The 17,644-nt window shown below is 41.5% G+C and overlaps 1 protein-coding gene, 1 non-coding gene and 1 pseudogene across 7 annotated transcripts in view; 1 reads left to right on the forward strand and 2 right to left on the reverse strand.

The window, feature by feature from the left end:
- Positions 1-17,644, forward strand: part of PSPC1 (paraspeckle component 1) — a 107,130-nt gene that overhangs the window by 8,234 nt on the left and 81,252 nt on the right. For all 6 annotated transcript variants that reach the window (XR_002774997.1, XR_002774998.1, XR_001161570.2 and 3 more), the window contains exons 2-3: positions 2,962-3,263; positions 16,793-16,888. Coding sequence is in view for 3 of the 6 variants with exons in the window: in XM_023517223.1 (XP_023372991.1) it covers positions 2,962-3,263; positions 16,793-16,888 (398 nt within the window). In the remaining 3 variants the exon portion in view is untranslated. The remainder of the gene's footprint in view (positions 1-2,961; positions 3,264-16,792; positions 16,889-17,644) is intronic.
- Positions 753-854, reverse strand: LOC111727460. The gene has a single exon (XR_002775019.1). It is a non-coding gene; the product is annotated as a small nucleolar RNA U13 (small nucleolar RNA).
- Positions 15,128-15,661, reverse strand: LOC105887698 (annotated as a pseudogene).

Genomic DNA, 17,644 nt, shown 5'->3' on the forward strand with positions numbered 1-17,644 from the left:
ACAGGCACCCGCCACAACGCCTGGCCATTGTTTTTGGTTGCAGCCATCATTGTTGTTTGGCGGGCCCGGGCTGGGGATTCGAACCCGCCACCTTAGGTGTATGTGGGCTGGCGCCTTAGCCGCTTGAGCCACAGGCACCAAGCCCAGCATGCTTATTATTAACTAACGTCTGCTGTTATTTTTTAGGCTAGTTGAAATTTGCAAACCATGAAAGGCACAAATTTTAAGTGTAGTGGTTGGCGAATTTTGACAAATGTGTGTGTCTGACTCAAACGCTAACTAAAATACAGAAGATTATCATCATTCTACCAAAGTTTTTTGTCTCTTCCGATTCCTGCTTCTGCCGGACAGCATTTTAATTCGAGACTCATTCCTAAAATCTGGCTCTTAAGAGTTTTTGAGTTATATGACATGTTAGGTAACAAAGTAATCTTCCATTTTTAGGTATTAAATGCTTGTTGCTGCTGCTGATACTGCCTATATTACTACTATTAATTGAGTTAAGAATAATAGACAAAATGTTTTGAATACATTCTGCAGTATCCACAGAAGTTTGGTTCTAGGACCTCTCCTAATACCAAAATTCATGAATGCTCAAAGTCCCTTATATTGTATGAAAATGTCATAATATTTGCACATAACCTGTAAAGTCCAGTCCTGTATACTTTGTCTTGTCTAGGTTACTTATAATACCTAGTTCTAATAAAATGCATTTGCTACCTAAACAGTACACTGTATTGGTTCCTCCCTCTTGACAGAAGAGTAGTACGCCAACTTCATAATAAAGTTTTTGGGAAACATCTCACACGTGCACATGGAAACTTATTCATTACCCTTAAGAACTACAGAAGGATCTGTATTGTTTGTTTATTTTTGACTCAGGGTCTTGATCAGCCTGGGCTGAGTCCACAGGCATCTTCAAATTGTGAGCTCAAGTCATCCTCCTTCCTTAGCCTCCTGAGTATCTGGGACTATAGGCTGGTACCACCATACTGGGCTTTTTCTATTTTTTTGTAGAGACAAAGTATTGCTTTTGCTCAGGCTGGTTTTGACCTTCTGACTTTAAGCAGTCATCCTGCTTTGAACTCCCAAAGTGCTAGGATTAGGTGCGTGCCACTGTCTGAGGCCCTTGTTTGTTTGTATTATTATTTTTTCTCAAATTAATTTTGGTCCATTGTTGAATCTTTGGATATGATAGGCTGACTGTACTGTAAGAAGGTTAACTTCATTTGTCTTTGTAAAAATAATTATATAGGTAGAATTATTTTTTGCACAAGGGCAGTAATTTCATGCTGTTGTGAATTTAAGTAGAGGAAGTTCTTTTGTGAGTCTAGCAATAAACATATTTTTTAGTTTGTGAAAACAAGTGCGTATGTATACTTCACTAGATAACGGAGAGAAGTCTTACAGCTCATGAATGTGTGCTGTTGCTTGTCATGTGAGATGTGTAGCCCATACAAGTATTTCAGAAGAAATTAAAAATTATAATAGTTTTTACAGATAGTACAAAAGAGAAAAGTAAATAAAAAGGATATTTGTCAATGGAGAGGTGGAATGTTTATTAAGATATAAATATCAAACTTGGAGAGTATATAGAGAATTCTTCAGTGGTAGTTTCTAGTAGTTGGTACTTGGTCTTAAAAAGTAGCATGTGTTTCTTTAATATATGTAGGAGATTTTAAAACAGTGTTGGTTTGGCCAGGCACAGTGGCTCACGCTTGTAATCATAGCATTCTGGGATGCCAGAGCTAGTGGATTGCCTGAGCTCAGGAGTTTAAGACCAGCCTAAGCAAGAGTGAGACTCATTGTGGTGGAATCCAGAACACTGGCTGAGATTGCAAAAACAGAGCTGGATGGCCCAACTCTGTGTGAGGCTGAGGCAAGAGGATCTCTAGAGCCTAAGAGTTTGAGGTTGCAGTTAGCTGTTATGCCATGGTACTCTATCAAGGAGACAAAGTGAGACTCTGTCTCAAAAAAAGAAAAAAAAAACAAGAAAATAGTATTGCTTTGAATATTTAATAGCTGCTAACTTGTTCGTGAATGTTTAATAATAATTGTTATTATTTTTGGAGAAGGAGTCTCACTTTGTCAGTCTTGGTAGAGAGCTCACAGCACCTTCAAACTCTTGCGCTTAAACAATTCTCTAGCCTCAGCCTCCCAAGTAGCAGGACTGTAGGTGCCCACTGCAATGCTGGGCTATTTTTTTGTTGCAGTTGTCATTGTTTAGCAGGCCTAGGCTGGTTTCAACCCCCCCCAGTCCTGGTGTATGTGGCCAGAGCCCTAACCACTGGATTATGGGCGCTGAGCCAGAATGTTTATTATTAAGCAATGACTTCTTTTTTTTTTTTTTTTTTTTTTTTTGAGACAGAGCCTCAAGCTTTCCCCCTGGGTAGAGTGCCATGGCATTACAGCTCACAGCAACCTCCAACTCCTGGGCTCAAGCGAGTCTCCTGCCTCTGCCTCCCAAGTAGCTGGGACCACAGGCGCCCGCCACAACGCCCGGCTATTTTTTGGTTGCAGCCGTCATTGTTGTTTGGCGGGTCCGGGCTGGGGATCCGAACCCGCCACCTTAGGTGTACGTGGCTGGCGCCTTAGCCGGCCGAGCTATAGGCGCCGAGCCTAAGCAATGACTTCTAATGAGATGGTGGTGTTGTGACTTTTTACTTACAATGTTTAAAATAATCTTTGAATAGTTAATCGAAACCCTGTTATACCAAAATTAAAAGATACAAAACCAGGGTGGCGCCTGTGGCTCAATAGGGCACCAGTCCTATATGCTGGAGGTGGTGGGTTCAAACCCAGCCCCAGCCAAAAACTGCCAAAAAAAAAAAAAGATACAAAACCAAAGCGACCCTATCAGCTATTTCCTTAAGGTGCCCAGTTCCCCCTAGAAATGAACAACTATGGCAAATATTTTTGTGCTATCGTCATATTTAAAAACTGGCTTTTCTTCCTAAAAAGGAATCCAGAACCCTGGCTGAGATTGCAAAAGCAGAGCTGGACGGCACCATTTTGAAGAGCAGACCTCTCCGAATTCGTTTTGCCACACATGGAGCAGCTTTAACTGTCAAGAACCTTTCTCCAGTTGTTTCCAATGAGCTTCTAGAGCAAGCATTTTCCCAGTTTGGCCCAGTCGAGAAAGCTGTTGTCGTAGTGGATGATCGTGGTAGAGCTACAGGAAAAGGTTTCGTAGAATTTGCAGCAAAACCTCCTGCACGAAAGGCTCTAGAAAGATGTGGTGATGGGGCGTTCTTGCTAACAACGTAAGTTTGAAGCATCTTGTCCTTCTATTCAGTTACATAAGGGCCACTTCCTGTTCTGAAATTGTCTTTTCTTTGCAGTTGATACAGGCACATGGTAAGTAGGTATTGAATAAATATTCAGTGAATATAAATAAGGAATTTTTGTGTACCGATAGAAATTAGGAGTCATGTACTTTCCACAAACATCAGTCTGTCATTTCATATTTAAAGTTTGGAAATGTTTTCTGTTATAATTTTCATTCATCTCACCAAACATATATGCAAAGCAAAATCTTAGTAACTTAAAGTTAACTCTTTAAGAAACTTTAATTTGGGGCAGTGCCTGTGGCTCAGTGGGTAGGGCACTGGCACCATATACCAAGGGTGGTGGGTTCAAACCTGGCCCTGGCTAAACTGCAACAAAAAAATAGCTGGACGTTGTGGTGGGTGCCTATAGTCCCAGCTACTTGGGAGGCTGAGGCAAGAGAATCGCCTAAGCCTAAGAGCTGGAAGTTGCTGTGAGCTGTGACTCCACGGCACTGTACTGAGGGCAACAAAATGAGACTGAGACTGTCTCTAAAAAAAAATAATTTTTTTTTTTGGGCTATTATGTTCTTTATATTTCTTTATTGTCTGGTGCTGTCAGATACTGATTGAGATCATTCAGATAATTTAGGAATTAAATTAAAATATTGTTTTGTGGCCACATGGAACTTGGTTTGATGCTTTGTAAAACCTTTCTTGGTTTGTTTTTGACTGTTAAACATTCATGTTAAAACTGAAACTCATGCTACATCTGCTGTTTTATAATACGGCCAACTTCACCCTGTGTCAAAGACTTTGGTCTTGTTCCTTTTAGAGAATTCTTCTCAGGTTGTCAGAAGTCTTTTCCATTTTATTCACACTTTGCTAAAAATGTTATTTTTCGAAAAGCTTATTCTTTTGTTTTCTTTTTTTGAAACAGTGTCACTCTGTGCATTAGGTAGAGTGCTGTAACATAACTTAGAGCAACCTCAATTTCTTGGGCTCAGGGGATTATCTTGCCTCTGCCTTCCAAGTAGCTGGGCCTACAGGTGTCCATTAAAACACCCAACTTAATTTTTCTGTTTTTAGCAGAAATGAGTTCTCGCCTTTGCTCAGGCTGGTCTCAAACTCCTGAGCTCAGGCGGTCTATTTCCCTTGGTCTCCCAGAGTACTAGGATTATAGGCGTCAGCCACCGTGCCGGCTCTGACCCTTCTTAAAATAGTCTCCTTTATGTCTTGGTGCCTGTGGCTCAGGCTAAGGCACCAGCCAGATACACCTAAGGTGGCAGGTTCGAATCCAGTCCGGGCCCGCCAAACAACAATGACAGCTGCAGCCAAAAAAATAGCCGGGTGTTGTGGTGGGCGCCTGTGGTCCCAGCTACTTGGGAGGCTGAGGCAGGAGACTCGCTTAAGCCCAGGAGTTGGAGGTTGCTGTGAGCTGTGATGCCATAGCACTCTGTACCCAGAGGGACAGCTTGAGGCTCTGTCTCAAAAAAAAAAAGATAATCCTATTTATTTACTGACTGAATCTCAGGTATTTGAATAAGTGATAAAAATGCAGTTTTTTCAATAAAAGTTATACTGAATGTACCCGCCTCTCCTACCTCCTCCTCAGCTTCCTTTACTTCTTTTGCCTCTGTCACCCCTGATATAGCAAGACCAAATCCTCTTCTTCCTACTCAATGTGAAGATGATGAGGATGAAGACTTTTATATTCATTTCCATTTAGGGAATAAGAAATATGTATGTTTTATGATTTTAGCAATAATATTTTCTGTCCTAGGCACTCTACCTAGTGTAGAGTTTAGCAATAACACTTGATTGTAAGAATGTACTGTAAAATACGTATACAAATGTGTACACAATATGTGTAATTGACTATTATCCGTAAGGCTTCTGGTCAATAGAAGGCTATTAGCAGTAAATTTTGGGGGGAGCCAAAAATATATGGATTTTTGATTATACAGGGGGCTGGTGCCCCTAACCTCCATGTTGTGTTCACAGATCTACTCTTAAGTTGTTTTAAGAGTAACCACTGTACATGGTTTTGGGTAAACAGCATAATACAGTATATTGTAATGAGCATTCAAAAAATATGTGTAAATTATGTTTTTATGTTATTTTGAAATTACAAAAGAGGCAGACAAATGGAGAAGAAAAGGAAAAGTAAACTTTTTCTCCTGTGATACTAAGGCTATAACCACATCTTTAAACATTAGGATCACAGAACTTTAGCAATGCTCACACTCTAGAGCAGTGGTTCTCAACCCTCAATACTCATAGGAACTGTATTAAAGGGCCGTGGCATTTAGGAAGGTTGAGAACCACTGCTTGAGAGCCACTTGGAAATTGCATAGGCATAATGATAAACATCCACATGGTGAAATTTTTTTTAAGTCTTTTAATTTTTATTTAAAAACCTTTATTTTCTTTTTCTTTCTTTCTTTTTTTTTTTTTTAAGAGACAGAGTTTTATTCTGTTGCCCTCAGTAGAGTGCTGTGACATCACAGCTCACAGCAACCTCCAACTCCTGGGCTCAAGCGATTCTCCTGCCTCCGCCTCCCTGGTAGCTGGGATTGCAGGTGCCCACTACAATGCCCGGCTAATTTTTGGTTGAAGGTGTCGTTGTTTGGCGGGCCTGGGCTGGATTTGAACCCGTCCCCTCATGTGTATGTGGCTGGTGCCTTAGCTTGAGGCACAAGCTCCGAGCCAACACCCAGCTATTTTTTTGTTGCAGTTTGGCCAGGGCTGGGTTCAAACCTGCCATCCTCAGTATATGGGGCTGGCATCCTACTCATTGAGCCTCAGGCACTGCCCCAAAGCTTCATTTTATTATTTAGCTTTCTGACTCTGTGCTTGTGCCTTCAACACTTTGACAACAATTTTTTGTTCCTCAAGAGGGAAAGCATGCTTGATCCTGTCATGAATATGTTTGGTACATGTGGAACCATCATAGGCCCTGTTGGCATGTTTTTTTTTTTTTTTTTTTAGACAACCTTCTAAGAACTTTAGGTTTCACAGCATGAACCCCTTGAAGTCTGTCTGGGCTCATGCCACATGCAGATTTGGTGTTTCCCAACCTTCTTGGTATAAAGGGCAAACAATTTTATTACTAAGGATTTGAGACAGCCTAGTTTTGTTAGAGGTTGTCTTGTAGGAAAACCCTCTAATGATATGTCAAACACTACCTTTCTGAGTGCCTCTAGACAGTGTCCCTGGAAGACCCACATAGTGAAATCACTCTTTCTCTTTAGATACCATTTCTCTTTTTTTTTTTTTTGAGACAGTATTACTCTGTTGCCCCGGGTAGAGTGCCTTGGTGTCATTGTAGTACATAGTAACCTGCAACTCTTGGATTTAGCAATCCTCTTCCCTCAGCTTCCTGAGTAGCTGGGACTACAGGTGCCACCACCACACCTGGACTGGCTATTTTTTTTGAGATGGGGTCTCACTCTTGCTCAGACTGGTCTCGAATTCGTGAGTTCAAGTGATACACCTGCCTTGGCCTCTGAGAGTGATGGGATTACAGGTATGGACCACTGTGCTGGCCCCAAATCTTCATGTCTTTAATTTCCTTTATCTGGACTAGTGCTTCAAATGACACAAATGTTAGTGTCATGACACTTTTTTTTTTTTTCCCCCTTTGTAGACAGACGACTCTGTTGCCTGGGCTAGAGAACCATTGTTCCAGCCCACCATGCAGCAACTTCAAACTTCTGGGTTCAAACAATCCTCCTACCTCAGTCTCCTGAGTAGCTGGGACTTATAGGTGCTTGCCACTATGCCTGGCTAATTTTTCCTCTTTTTTAGTAGAGATTGGGTCTCGCTCTTGCTCATCTGGTCTCAAACTCCTGAGCTTATGTAGCTTTGGCCTCTCAGAGTGCTAGGATTAGAAGCATGAGCCACTAACAGCTGGCTGCTCTTAGGTTTTTGAGAGTTTTACTGTTAAATTTCTTACCGTAGCTTTCTGGGAGAGAATACTGTTAGATGTTTCAGGCGTTCCCGTTTACGTTACTAGGTATTTTATTAACTCCAAGGTGATTGATTTATGATAAATCCATGATTTTCTTTTTTGAAAAAATTCTGTTATATATATATATATATTTTTTAAAAGAAGTCTTTATTTATTTTTATTTTTTTAGCAGTTTTTGGCCGGGGCTGGGTTTGAACCTGCCACTTCCGGCATATGGGGCCGGTGCCCTACTCCTTTGAGCCATAGGCGCCACCCATTTGTATTATATTTTGAGACAGAGTTTCGTAAAGTGGCATCATATCTCACAGCAACTTCAAACTTTTGGGCTCTAGTGATTCTCTTGCCTCAGCCTCCTGAGTAGCTTGCCACAATGTCTTGCTGTTTTTAAAGACCCAGTCTTGCTCAGGCTTGTCTCAAACTCCTGAACTCAGGTGATCCGCCATGCCCAGCCAAAGTGAAGTTTTTCTTTTTCTTTTCTTTCCTTTTTTTTTTTTTTGATGCAGAGTTTTAGTATGTTGCTCTCTGTAGAATACTATGACATTACAGCTCACAGCAACTCCAAACTCTTGGGCTTTTAAGAGATTCTCTTGCTTCAGCCTCCAAAGTAACTGGGACTACAGGCACTCCACCACAACGCCCAGCTATTTTTTGTTTTGTTGTTGTAGTTGCCGTTGTTATTTGGCAGGCCCGGGCTGGGTTCAAACCTGCCAGCCCCAGTGTATGTGGCCTGTCCTAACCACAGAGTAACAGGCACTGAGCTGTGAAGTTTTTCTTTTTTTTTGAGATGGAGCCTCAAGCTATCCCCCTGGGTAGAGTACCGTGGCATCACAGCTCACAGCAATCTCCAACTCCTGAGCTCAAATGGGTCTCCTGCCTCAGCCTCCTAAGTAGCTGGGACCACAAGCGCCCGCCACAACACTCGGCTATTTTTTGGTTGCAGCCGTCATTGTTGTTTTGGCGGGCCTGGGCTGGATTCAAACCCACCACCTTAGGTGTATGTGGCTGGCGCCTTAGAGACTGAAGCCACAGGTGCTGAGCCTGTGAAGCTTTTCTTAATGTGAATTTTTTCTCATATCATTAAAGGTTTTGTGTAGTATTGCATTATAATTATGCCAGATTTAGCTGTTCTAGTGGTAGCCATTTAGATTGTTTCCCTTTATTGTTGTAATAGGTAAAGTAGTGATAAACATTAATAGTTTTAATATTTGGTACTTTTTTTTTCATTAGAGGTTTTTTTTTTTATAGCATGCTTAGTTCAGTATTTTTCTTGTCTGAAAATGCTATGTAGTAACTATAGTTGAAGAGCCTGGTTCTTTGCACAGTACTCTGGTGTGTCTTTATGAAATGATTAGTGAATTCTTGATAGGGAGACTTGAGGAACATAGTCTCTTACCTGAGGTTGAGAGAGAGGCATCTGTGGATCTTGGAGCTGGCATGAAAGGTGACTTTGGCGAAGTTGCCCAGGCTGACAGTGTAGCCGCTGGCCAAGGTGTAGCTGTTGTTGCTACTGGCCATCAGCAAGAAGCCTATTGGACATAGGTGTACACAGGATGGCAGTGCTTTTGGGGGTGGAAATGAGGCACAACAGCACACACCTACAGTGGCAAGTCAGTTTGCAAGGAATGGAATGGTATTCTCTCAGTAGCCTTGACTCAGAGCCACCATTGAGAGGTTGGCCAGGATGATGACCTCCTGGATAGTGGTGGCTATCATGTTGGGGCACTTAATATTCAGACCACGGTGGGTGCCTGTGGCTTCAAAGGGTAGGGGCCAATCCCATATGCCAGAGGTGGCGGGTTCAAACTGCCCCGGCCAAAAACAGCAAAGAAATAAAATAAAATGCTTTAAAAGAAAAAAAAATACTCAGACCACATGGCTATTCTAGTCCCCAGTGGTAACTGATGCCTGGAACCTGGTGTTTTGGCCACTGAAGGCTTGCTTTTATATGGTCATAGTCTTTAAAATCTTGGAAAAAGTCAGGGGTGGGGAGGAGAGATATCTTCATGTCCTTGACCTGTTGGGCCATCTTGGTGTCTGGGGGCAACTCCTTGTCCTCAGCTTTGTCTCTTTGAGCTCTTCATCCTCAGTCTCTAGGTATAGTTTCTTTTTCTTTCTTTCTTTCTTTCTTTTTTTTTTTTAAACCAGGTCTTTTTCCTCATGGTTCTTTTTTTTTTTTTTTAAATTAGAGACAGTCACTTTATTGCCCTTGGTAGAGTGCTGTGGCATCATAGCTCACAGCAACTTCCAGCTCTTGGGCTTAGGTGCCTGACACAGCGCCTGGCTATTTTTTATGCAGTTTGGCTGGGGGTGGGTTTGAACCCACCACCCTCAGTATATGGGGCTGGTGTCCTACTCATTAAGCTACATCCCCCCCCCCTTTTTTTTGAGACAGAGTCTCACTGTGTTGCCCTTGGTAGAGTGCTGTGACATCACAGCTCACAGCACCATCCACCTCTTGGGCTTAAGCAATTTCTCTTGCCGCAGCCTCCCAAGTAACTGGGACTAACGGGTGCCAGCTACAGCACCCAGCTATTTTTTTTTGCTGCAGTTTGGCCGGGGCTGTGTTCGAACCCACCACTCTCGGTATATGGGGCCAGTGCCCTACTCACTGAGCCACAGGCACCACCCGCATTATTTCCTTTGCTAATTCTTGTCCACATATATTATTGTTTTGGAGAGAAAATAATTTACTGTTTTCTGTATTATTTCTCTCTTTCACTAACTTAAATTTCTGTGCATTTTTGTGATTTAGGAAAGGTTTGTAGCTTTGATAATTTGTAAGATCGAGAACTAGATATTTTAATTTTTTTATTAAAATACAAAGCAAAACTTAAAAAAGACAACTATATTGGCAAAGGTGTAAAAATATCCAGTGAATAATAAGCCACATGAGTATTTTAAAAAATACTAAAACTTTAATTTAGCAAGCAAAACAAAAAGGAAGGATGCAAAACTAGATGTATGTTCCCCAAATTTTGTTAATTAGCTGATTGGAAAAATACACTGCAGGTGGTGCCCGTAGCTCAGTGGGTGGGCCGCCAGCCACACATCAGGCTGTCGTGTTTGAGCCCGACCTGGACCTGCTAAACAACAATGACGACTGCAACCAAAATAGCTGGTACCTGTAGTCCCAGCTACTTGGGAGGCTGAAGCAAGAGAATCGCTAAAGCCCAAGAGTTTAAGGTTACTGTGAACTGTGATGCCATGGCACTCCCCTGAGGGCGACAAAGTGAGACAAATACACTGGAAATAAAAATGTGGGAATGTTGACAGAAGTTATATTTGGTTAGTATGCTCATAGGTGTGTCATGGGACTCCAAGACAATGAGGACTCAGCACAGCCTCCAGCTAAGATTAATTATAGTGAATGAATAAGATTCAAAATCTGCAAAGGCAGAAGTTACATGGGGTATTCTAGAGGAAACTAGGCACAAAGTTCCAAAAATCCTCTCCTGTTAGAGTCACACAGGACATGTTTAATTTATCTAGCAATGGGTAGAGAGCATGTGTGATGTGTCATGTGGGCATAGGAGTTCAGAGTTCTTTATGTGTGTATTAGGGCAGTGGCGCCAGTCACTATGTTCCTACTCGTTCTGAGATAGCAGTCTTAGGCTTGTTATTTTAACTATTCTGCATGAAGTGATTAATCCATACATTTTTTTGTACTTAACTACTTATTTGAGAGGAACTGCTTTTTTTTTTTTTTTTTTTTGAGACGGAGCCTTCAAGCTATCCCCCTGGGTAGAGTGCCATGGCATCACGCTCACAGCAACCTCCAACTTCTGGGCTCAAGCAAGCCTCCTGCCTCAGCCTCCCAAGTAGCTGGGACTACAGGCGCCCACCACAACGCCTGATCTTTTTTTTTTGATTGCAGCCATCATTGTTGTTTGGTGGCCCGGGCTGGGGATTTGAACCCGCCACCTTAGGTGTATGTGGCTGGCGCCTTAGCTGCTTGAGCCACAGGCGCTGAGCCAGGAACTGCTTTTTGTGTCATTTATCATGTGTTTCCATTAAATGAAGTTGTTTCTAGTTTGAAAAATAACTTTAATAAGAAAAATTGTAATATTTCTTTTGCTTGTGTATTAGAAGCATAAGGGCTATCTAAAAAAAACCTGGTAGTGGAATTATATGTTGCTACTTTCTAGAGATACAACTTTTTTTTAAAGAGACAGAGTTTCACTTTGTCATCCTTGATAGAGTGCCATGGTGTCACACAGCTCCCAGCAACTTCCAGCTTTTGGTCTTAGGAGATTTTCTTGCCCTAGCCTCTTGAGTAGCTGGGACTACAGGCACCTGCCACAAGGGTCGGGTTTGCAGTTTGGCAAGGGTCGGGTTTAGAACCTGCCACCCTCCGTACATGGGGCCGGCGCCCTACTCAGTGAGCCACAGGCACCACCCTAGAGATACAACTTTTTAATACTTATATACTATTAGTGTCAAGTGGACCCAGTTTTTGGTTTTTTGCTTTCTTTTTTGAGCAGTCTTAGTTCTTTGTGAGGATTAGTATTTTATTTCGTAGAGGTTTTTTGTCTTTTTTTTTTTTTTGGTGAGACAGTCTCACTTTGTCACTCTGAGTAGAGTGCCTTGCCATGATAGTTCACAGCAACCTCAAATTCCTGTTGATCCTATTGCCTCAGCCTCCCAGTCTCTGGGACTACAGATGCCTGCCGCAACACCTAGCTATTATTTTTTTAGAGATAGGATCTCACTTTTGCTCAGGCTGGTCTTGAATTTGTGAGCTCAGGCATTCTGCCCGCCTTGGCCTCCCAGAGAGCTAGGATTACAGGCATGAGCTACCTCACCTGGCTAGAACCGCCTTTTTTTAAAAAAGAAATTACCGTATGGATACATTGGCTCATTTTATAGAGATCTTAGTGGTTTTTATTTTTTCTCCTTCATAAAACATTTCGTTATTTTGTCATTCTGGGAATTATTTTATCATTGTTCTTTAACGGGTATCAGATATGCTAATAAATAAATATGCAACTAGACTAAAATGAAAAACCATAAAATGGTACACATCTATAAGGATGATTCATTACTAAATTGTCATCAATTACTTTGTCCTTCATTTTGTTAATTACATGCACAAAATATTGCATAATCTTTCAAGACACCATGTTTTTAAGTTCTGTATATTCTACCTTGTTTTCTACAGTTCTACTTATAAAGACATAATTAACAAGGAAAGATAATATGTTAATATAATTTTGTCAGTTCTAAGTAATAATTCTGTCATGTTTTGAGGCACAAACATCTGCTTAATTTTCCTTCTTTAGTCTCTCTTTGTAGATTTTCTTTGAGGTGGAGGGGGTGGCCTTGTGTTACTTATTAGAGTGGTATGCTGATCACTTTTTTGGCCTCTTCTCAGATGTAACTCTTATCTGGATCTGTTAACTATTCTGATGTTTGTGGTGCTGCTGTGGCTTCCTCTGGGTGAATAGTCCGTATGATGAACCTTCATTTTGGCCCTGAGCCACTTTGATTACTCTTAAAAGAACCACACCCCAAATACCTTTTCGTTGGGTTCCCACTCAGTTTACCTGAGGTTTCTATAGTATCATTCCACTACCCCAGAATATCATGGGTGGTGGAATGATACTGTATATATTTATTGCTTTTAAAATATGGCTGCTAGCTCTAGTAATTTTTTAAAAATCACTTTGTGTCTTTTCTTGCAGTTCAGGATCTAAAGTCCATGGCAATCTCTGGATTTCTTTCTTTTTTTTTTTTTATTTGAGACAGTCTATGTCGCCCTTGGTAGAGTGCTGTAGCGTCATAGCTCACAGTAACCTCAAACTCCTGGGCTTAAGTGATTTCTCTTGCCTCAGCCTCCCAAGTAGCTGCTGGGACTATAGGCGCCTGCCACAAGGCCCAGCTATTTTTTGGTTGTAGTTGTCATTGTGGTTTGGCAGGCTTGGGCTGGGTTTGAACCTGCCAGCTCCAGTGAACATGGCTAGCTCCCTGGCTGCTGAGCTAGGTGCCAAGCCATGGATGTTTAAGGAAAGCTTTTGGAATCTCCTTCATTTCTCTAACTTTTTTATGTTAACACCTCAAAAGTTAAGCTTTCTTACTCCTCTCTGAAACATCACTGTTCTAAATTCAGTTTAAGTAGATTTTATTGCTGCTTGCATAGTGAGGTACTGATAGCAAAGAAATTTTTTTTTTTTTTTTTTAAAAGAGACTGAGTCTCACTTTATTGCTTTCGGTAGAGTGCCATGGCGTCACACAGCTCACAGCAACCTCCAACTCCTGGGCTTAGGCAACTTTTTTGCCTCAGCCTCCCGAGTAGCTGGGACTACAGGCGCCCAACCACAATGCCTGGCTATTTTTTTGTTGTTGTTGCAATTTGGCCAGGGCTGGGTTTGAACCCCACCTTGGGTATATGAGGCCAGCGCCCTACCCACTGAGGCACAGGCGCCACCCAAAGAAAATTTTAATACCACTGTGTCATTTATTCTTCTTATTCCTCTCCCTCCATGAATTCTCTCTTCCCCTTTTAGGGAAAATACTAATGAAGGAGTTTTTCTTTCTTTTTTTTTTCTCCTCTATTAACCTTAATCACATTTTCAACACGCGGCCAAGAATGAAGCTTTGACAGTAAGCCATAAATTTACACAGGCAAGCATTGTAAATTTTCTGTAGTTGCAACACCGAGATAACACAAGAGAGTTGGGTATTTTCTTTCTTGTGCCTTTCTTTACTAAAGAGCAATAAATAAAGTTTGCAAAATTTATCCATACCTCAAATTCATTTACCATAAATCTCCTGAAATTATTGCATTTACTTTTTGCTTGGTTTATGGCAAATAAAAAATCAACTTAGTTCTTCAATTAGATTATTAAATGCAGATTTTGAAGGATCATGGTGATGACAGATTTGGTACATGCTTCATCATAACATACCTGCTTGTCAGATCAGACATTAACACTAGAAAGGATTTATATTTAACATGGATCATTTGCCATGTGGGCAAACACTTCTGGATCATTCAGAGCCAGAATCTTACACGGTTCCAGAGGGACTCCTTGGCAGATTTTGCTGATTACTCATTAAACGGTTGAAACATGTATAAACATTATTTATCTTACAGTTTACCATAGCAAAAGACATAAAAGTGAGGTAAATTCTAAGATTATAGTTCTTGGAAAAACCAAAAGCAAAAACATATTTTTGGTAAGTTTTTGTTCTATACATCTTTTATTAATAAAAGCTGAAAATACTAAGTGCTAGGAGGCCACAAAACTTAACATGTGTCTTGTCACCCAGTAAAGCCCAGAGCATTATGCAGTACTGCAAAATCTGCACCCTCTCCCAAGGGGCAGTGCAGAGACCCACATGGCTATTTTGCCAGGGTGGAGACAATGCTTCTGCTTTTACCTCTTAAATAGGATCTCTGCTGCAAGGACAACTTTTTTTGGGGGGGGGGTCTATATTACTCATGCAATAACACTTTATGCCTTCTTCCAGTAGCCAAAGAGGCTATGAAGGGCAGCTTTTATACCTGCCTACAGCCACAATAAACTAATTATTAACCCTGTAGAAGAGTGAATTAAATTATCTTTCTCTCTAAAAAAATCTATGCTTACAGTTTTCTGGCCTAATCAATGGAAAAGATCAGTTCTGATTAACAAAAAGTATATTTATCCCATTTTTCTTCTTCCTCCCCATTCAAATAATCATATAGGCACTTAAAAGCAGACAAATGTAGCACTCTTCTTCTATTAAACGTTTAATCAGAACTCCAGCAGAAGTGTCTTTCTTCTGATATGAGTGCCATTGAATATATGCTAAACTTGAAGCAGAGGCTAAATGGTTTGGTGGGAATATTTCTTAGGCAGGAGGCAAATGTTTTCTCATTAGTTTGTCACTGTTGTGGTTTAAGTTCTTAAAAGACTGAAAATTTTGCTAGGTCTTTCTCCATCTCAGTGTACTGTTCTTTGAGCTTCTCCACGGCTTTTCTGTGTTCTTCATCCACTTCAGCCCTTTTGCTGGGCTGTTTCTTCCTGAAGTCTTACCACTGGAGTAAATGCTGTTTCTCACTAGCTATTAAATGGTCATTATGAATCTTTTTTCGTTCCTGCTCCCTCTGTTGGAGTCTATAGACTGAATCATTAGCTGCTTGCAATCTCTGAAGAACTTGGCTTAAGTCGTCCTGCATTGTTTCTCTACATTTGGGAAGAGTATGTTCGTTTGTTTCATGGACCATATTCTTCAAATTTTCAAGAACTTGCATTTCTCGAAGACCATGTTTTTCTTCAAATTCTTCTATAGAATAATGTGTATCACCTTGAATAACTGGTCTGTGATCCAAGAGCCTTGAATAAATTTCTCCAAGATCCTTGATAATGAGGTGTGCTGTGCCCGCGGTCCCCAGTTGTCCCTCTTGTTGCCACCGCCCGTGGCAGTTCCACCCACCCATGGCCACGCTTTCTAGTCAGGTTTTCTAGTCAGATTTTTTGGTCATCCACTCTTCTTATCTCTTAGTTTTCCTCCCAACTGTCTCTTTGAATACCCTTTGTTCTGTGCCTGCCCTCTTGCACTTTTGCTTGGTTGCCATCTTTTAGGTCTCTCTTTTGGCTTAAACATTTTGAAGTATTTTCTAAGCAATGCTGGTAGACATAGTGAGACTAGGAGGTAGGCAGAGATAGGGGTAGGTTGAGGTGGTGGTACGTGGAGATAATGAAGGCTACGTACATAAAGCATGAACATTTTTCATTGTGTTTTGTAAAAGTTAACTATAGTGGTTATCATAAATAACTCTTCCTTCATTTACTCATCATTTTCTTTTGGTGACAGAGTCTGACTTTGTTGCCCCAGGCTCGAGGGCCTTGGTGTCTGCCTTGGTTACAGCAACCTCAAACTCCTGGGTTCAAAGGATCCTCCTGCCTCAGCGCGCCCAATAGCTGGGACTACAGGCATTTGCCACAGTGCCCAGCAAATTTTTCTATTTTTGGTAGAAGTGGGGTCTCGTTATCGTGGCTAGTCTCAGACTCTTTAATTTGGCGGGCCCAGGCTGGATTCAAACCCGCCAACTCAGGTGTATGTGGCTGGCGCCTTAGCCACTTGAGCCACAGGCACCGAGCCTATTAACTGATTTTATGAGTACTTGTAAATTACATTTCTGAGATATTTTTCTCAAGTGAGGCATTTTCCAGATATACATCTGTATATTTGTAGAGAGAGAGTGTCATTCTGTTGCTCTTGGTAGAGTGCCTTGGTGTCATAGCTCATAGCAACCTCAAATTCCTTGGCTCACGTGGTCTTCCTCCCTTATCCTCCCTAATAGCTGGGACTACAGGCATGGGCCACCATGCCTAGCTTTTTTTTTTCTATTTTTTAGTAGAGAGAGGATCACTCTTGTTCAGACTGGTCTTGAACTAGTACTGAGTTCAAGCAATCCACCTATCTCAGCCTCCCTGAGTGTTGAGAATACAGGCATGAGCCACTGCACCTGGGCCCCAAGGATTTATCTTTGTTATTATAAAAAATTTTCAGCAGGATTATTAATTCTGGACACTGTGTTCTTACTAATGCTTTTATTCCTATCCAGGACACCTCGTCCAGTCATTGTGGAGCCTATGGAGCAATTTGATGATGAAGATGGCTTGCCAGAGAAGCTGATGCAGAAAACGCAACAATATCATAAGTAAGTTTTTTTTTTTTTTGTAAATTTTGTGTATGTATTTCTTTTAAATTATGGTTGTGTTGGCCTGGAGCCTATAGCTCAGTGGCTAGGGTGCCAGCTACATGCACTGGGGCTGGCAGGTTTGAACCTGGCCCAGGCCTGCCAAACAATGACAAACAGCTACAACCACAAAAAAGAAAATAGCCAGGTGTTGTGGTGGGCGCCTGTAGTCCCAGCTACTTGGAGGCTGAGGCAAGAGAATCTCTTGAGCCCAAGAGTTTGAGGTTGCTGTGAGCTGTGATGCAATGACACTTTACCAAGGGTGACATAGTGAGACTGTGTCTCAAAAAAAAAAATTACTATGGTTGTGTATATTTATAGGATACCTGTGATATTTTTGATGCAGGCATATAATGTATGTAAATCAAAGTAATTGGAGCGGTTATTGCCTCAGGCATTGATCTTTTTCTGTATTAAGAATGTTCCAGTTCTACTCTTGATTAATTTAAAGTAATTTAAAGTCACAACTTATTGGGCGGTACATGTAGCTCAGTGGGTAGGGCGCCAGCCACATACACTGAGACTGGCGGGTTTGAACCCGGCCCTGGGCCATCTAAAACAATAATGGCAACTACACCCCAAAATAGCTGGGTGTTGTGGCAGGCACCTGTAGTCCTAGCTACTTGGGAAGCTGAGGCAAGAGAATCGCTTAAGCCCAAGACCTTGAGGTTGCTGTGAACTGTGACGCCCCGGCACTCTACCCAGGGCAACAGCTGG

This window comes from Otolemur garnettii, unplaced genomic scaffold (assembly GCF_000181295.1).
Source record: "Otolemur garnettii isolate 467f Iridium unplaced genomic scaffold, OtoGar3 scaffold00106, whole genome shotgun sequence".
NCBI classification, from domain to species: domain Eukaryota; kingdom Metazoa; phylum Chordata; class Mammalia; order Primates; family Galagidae; genus Otolemur; species Otolemur garnettii.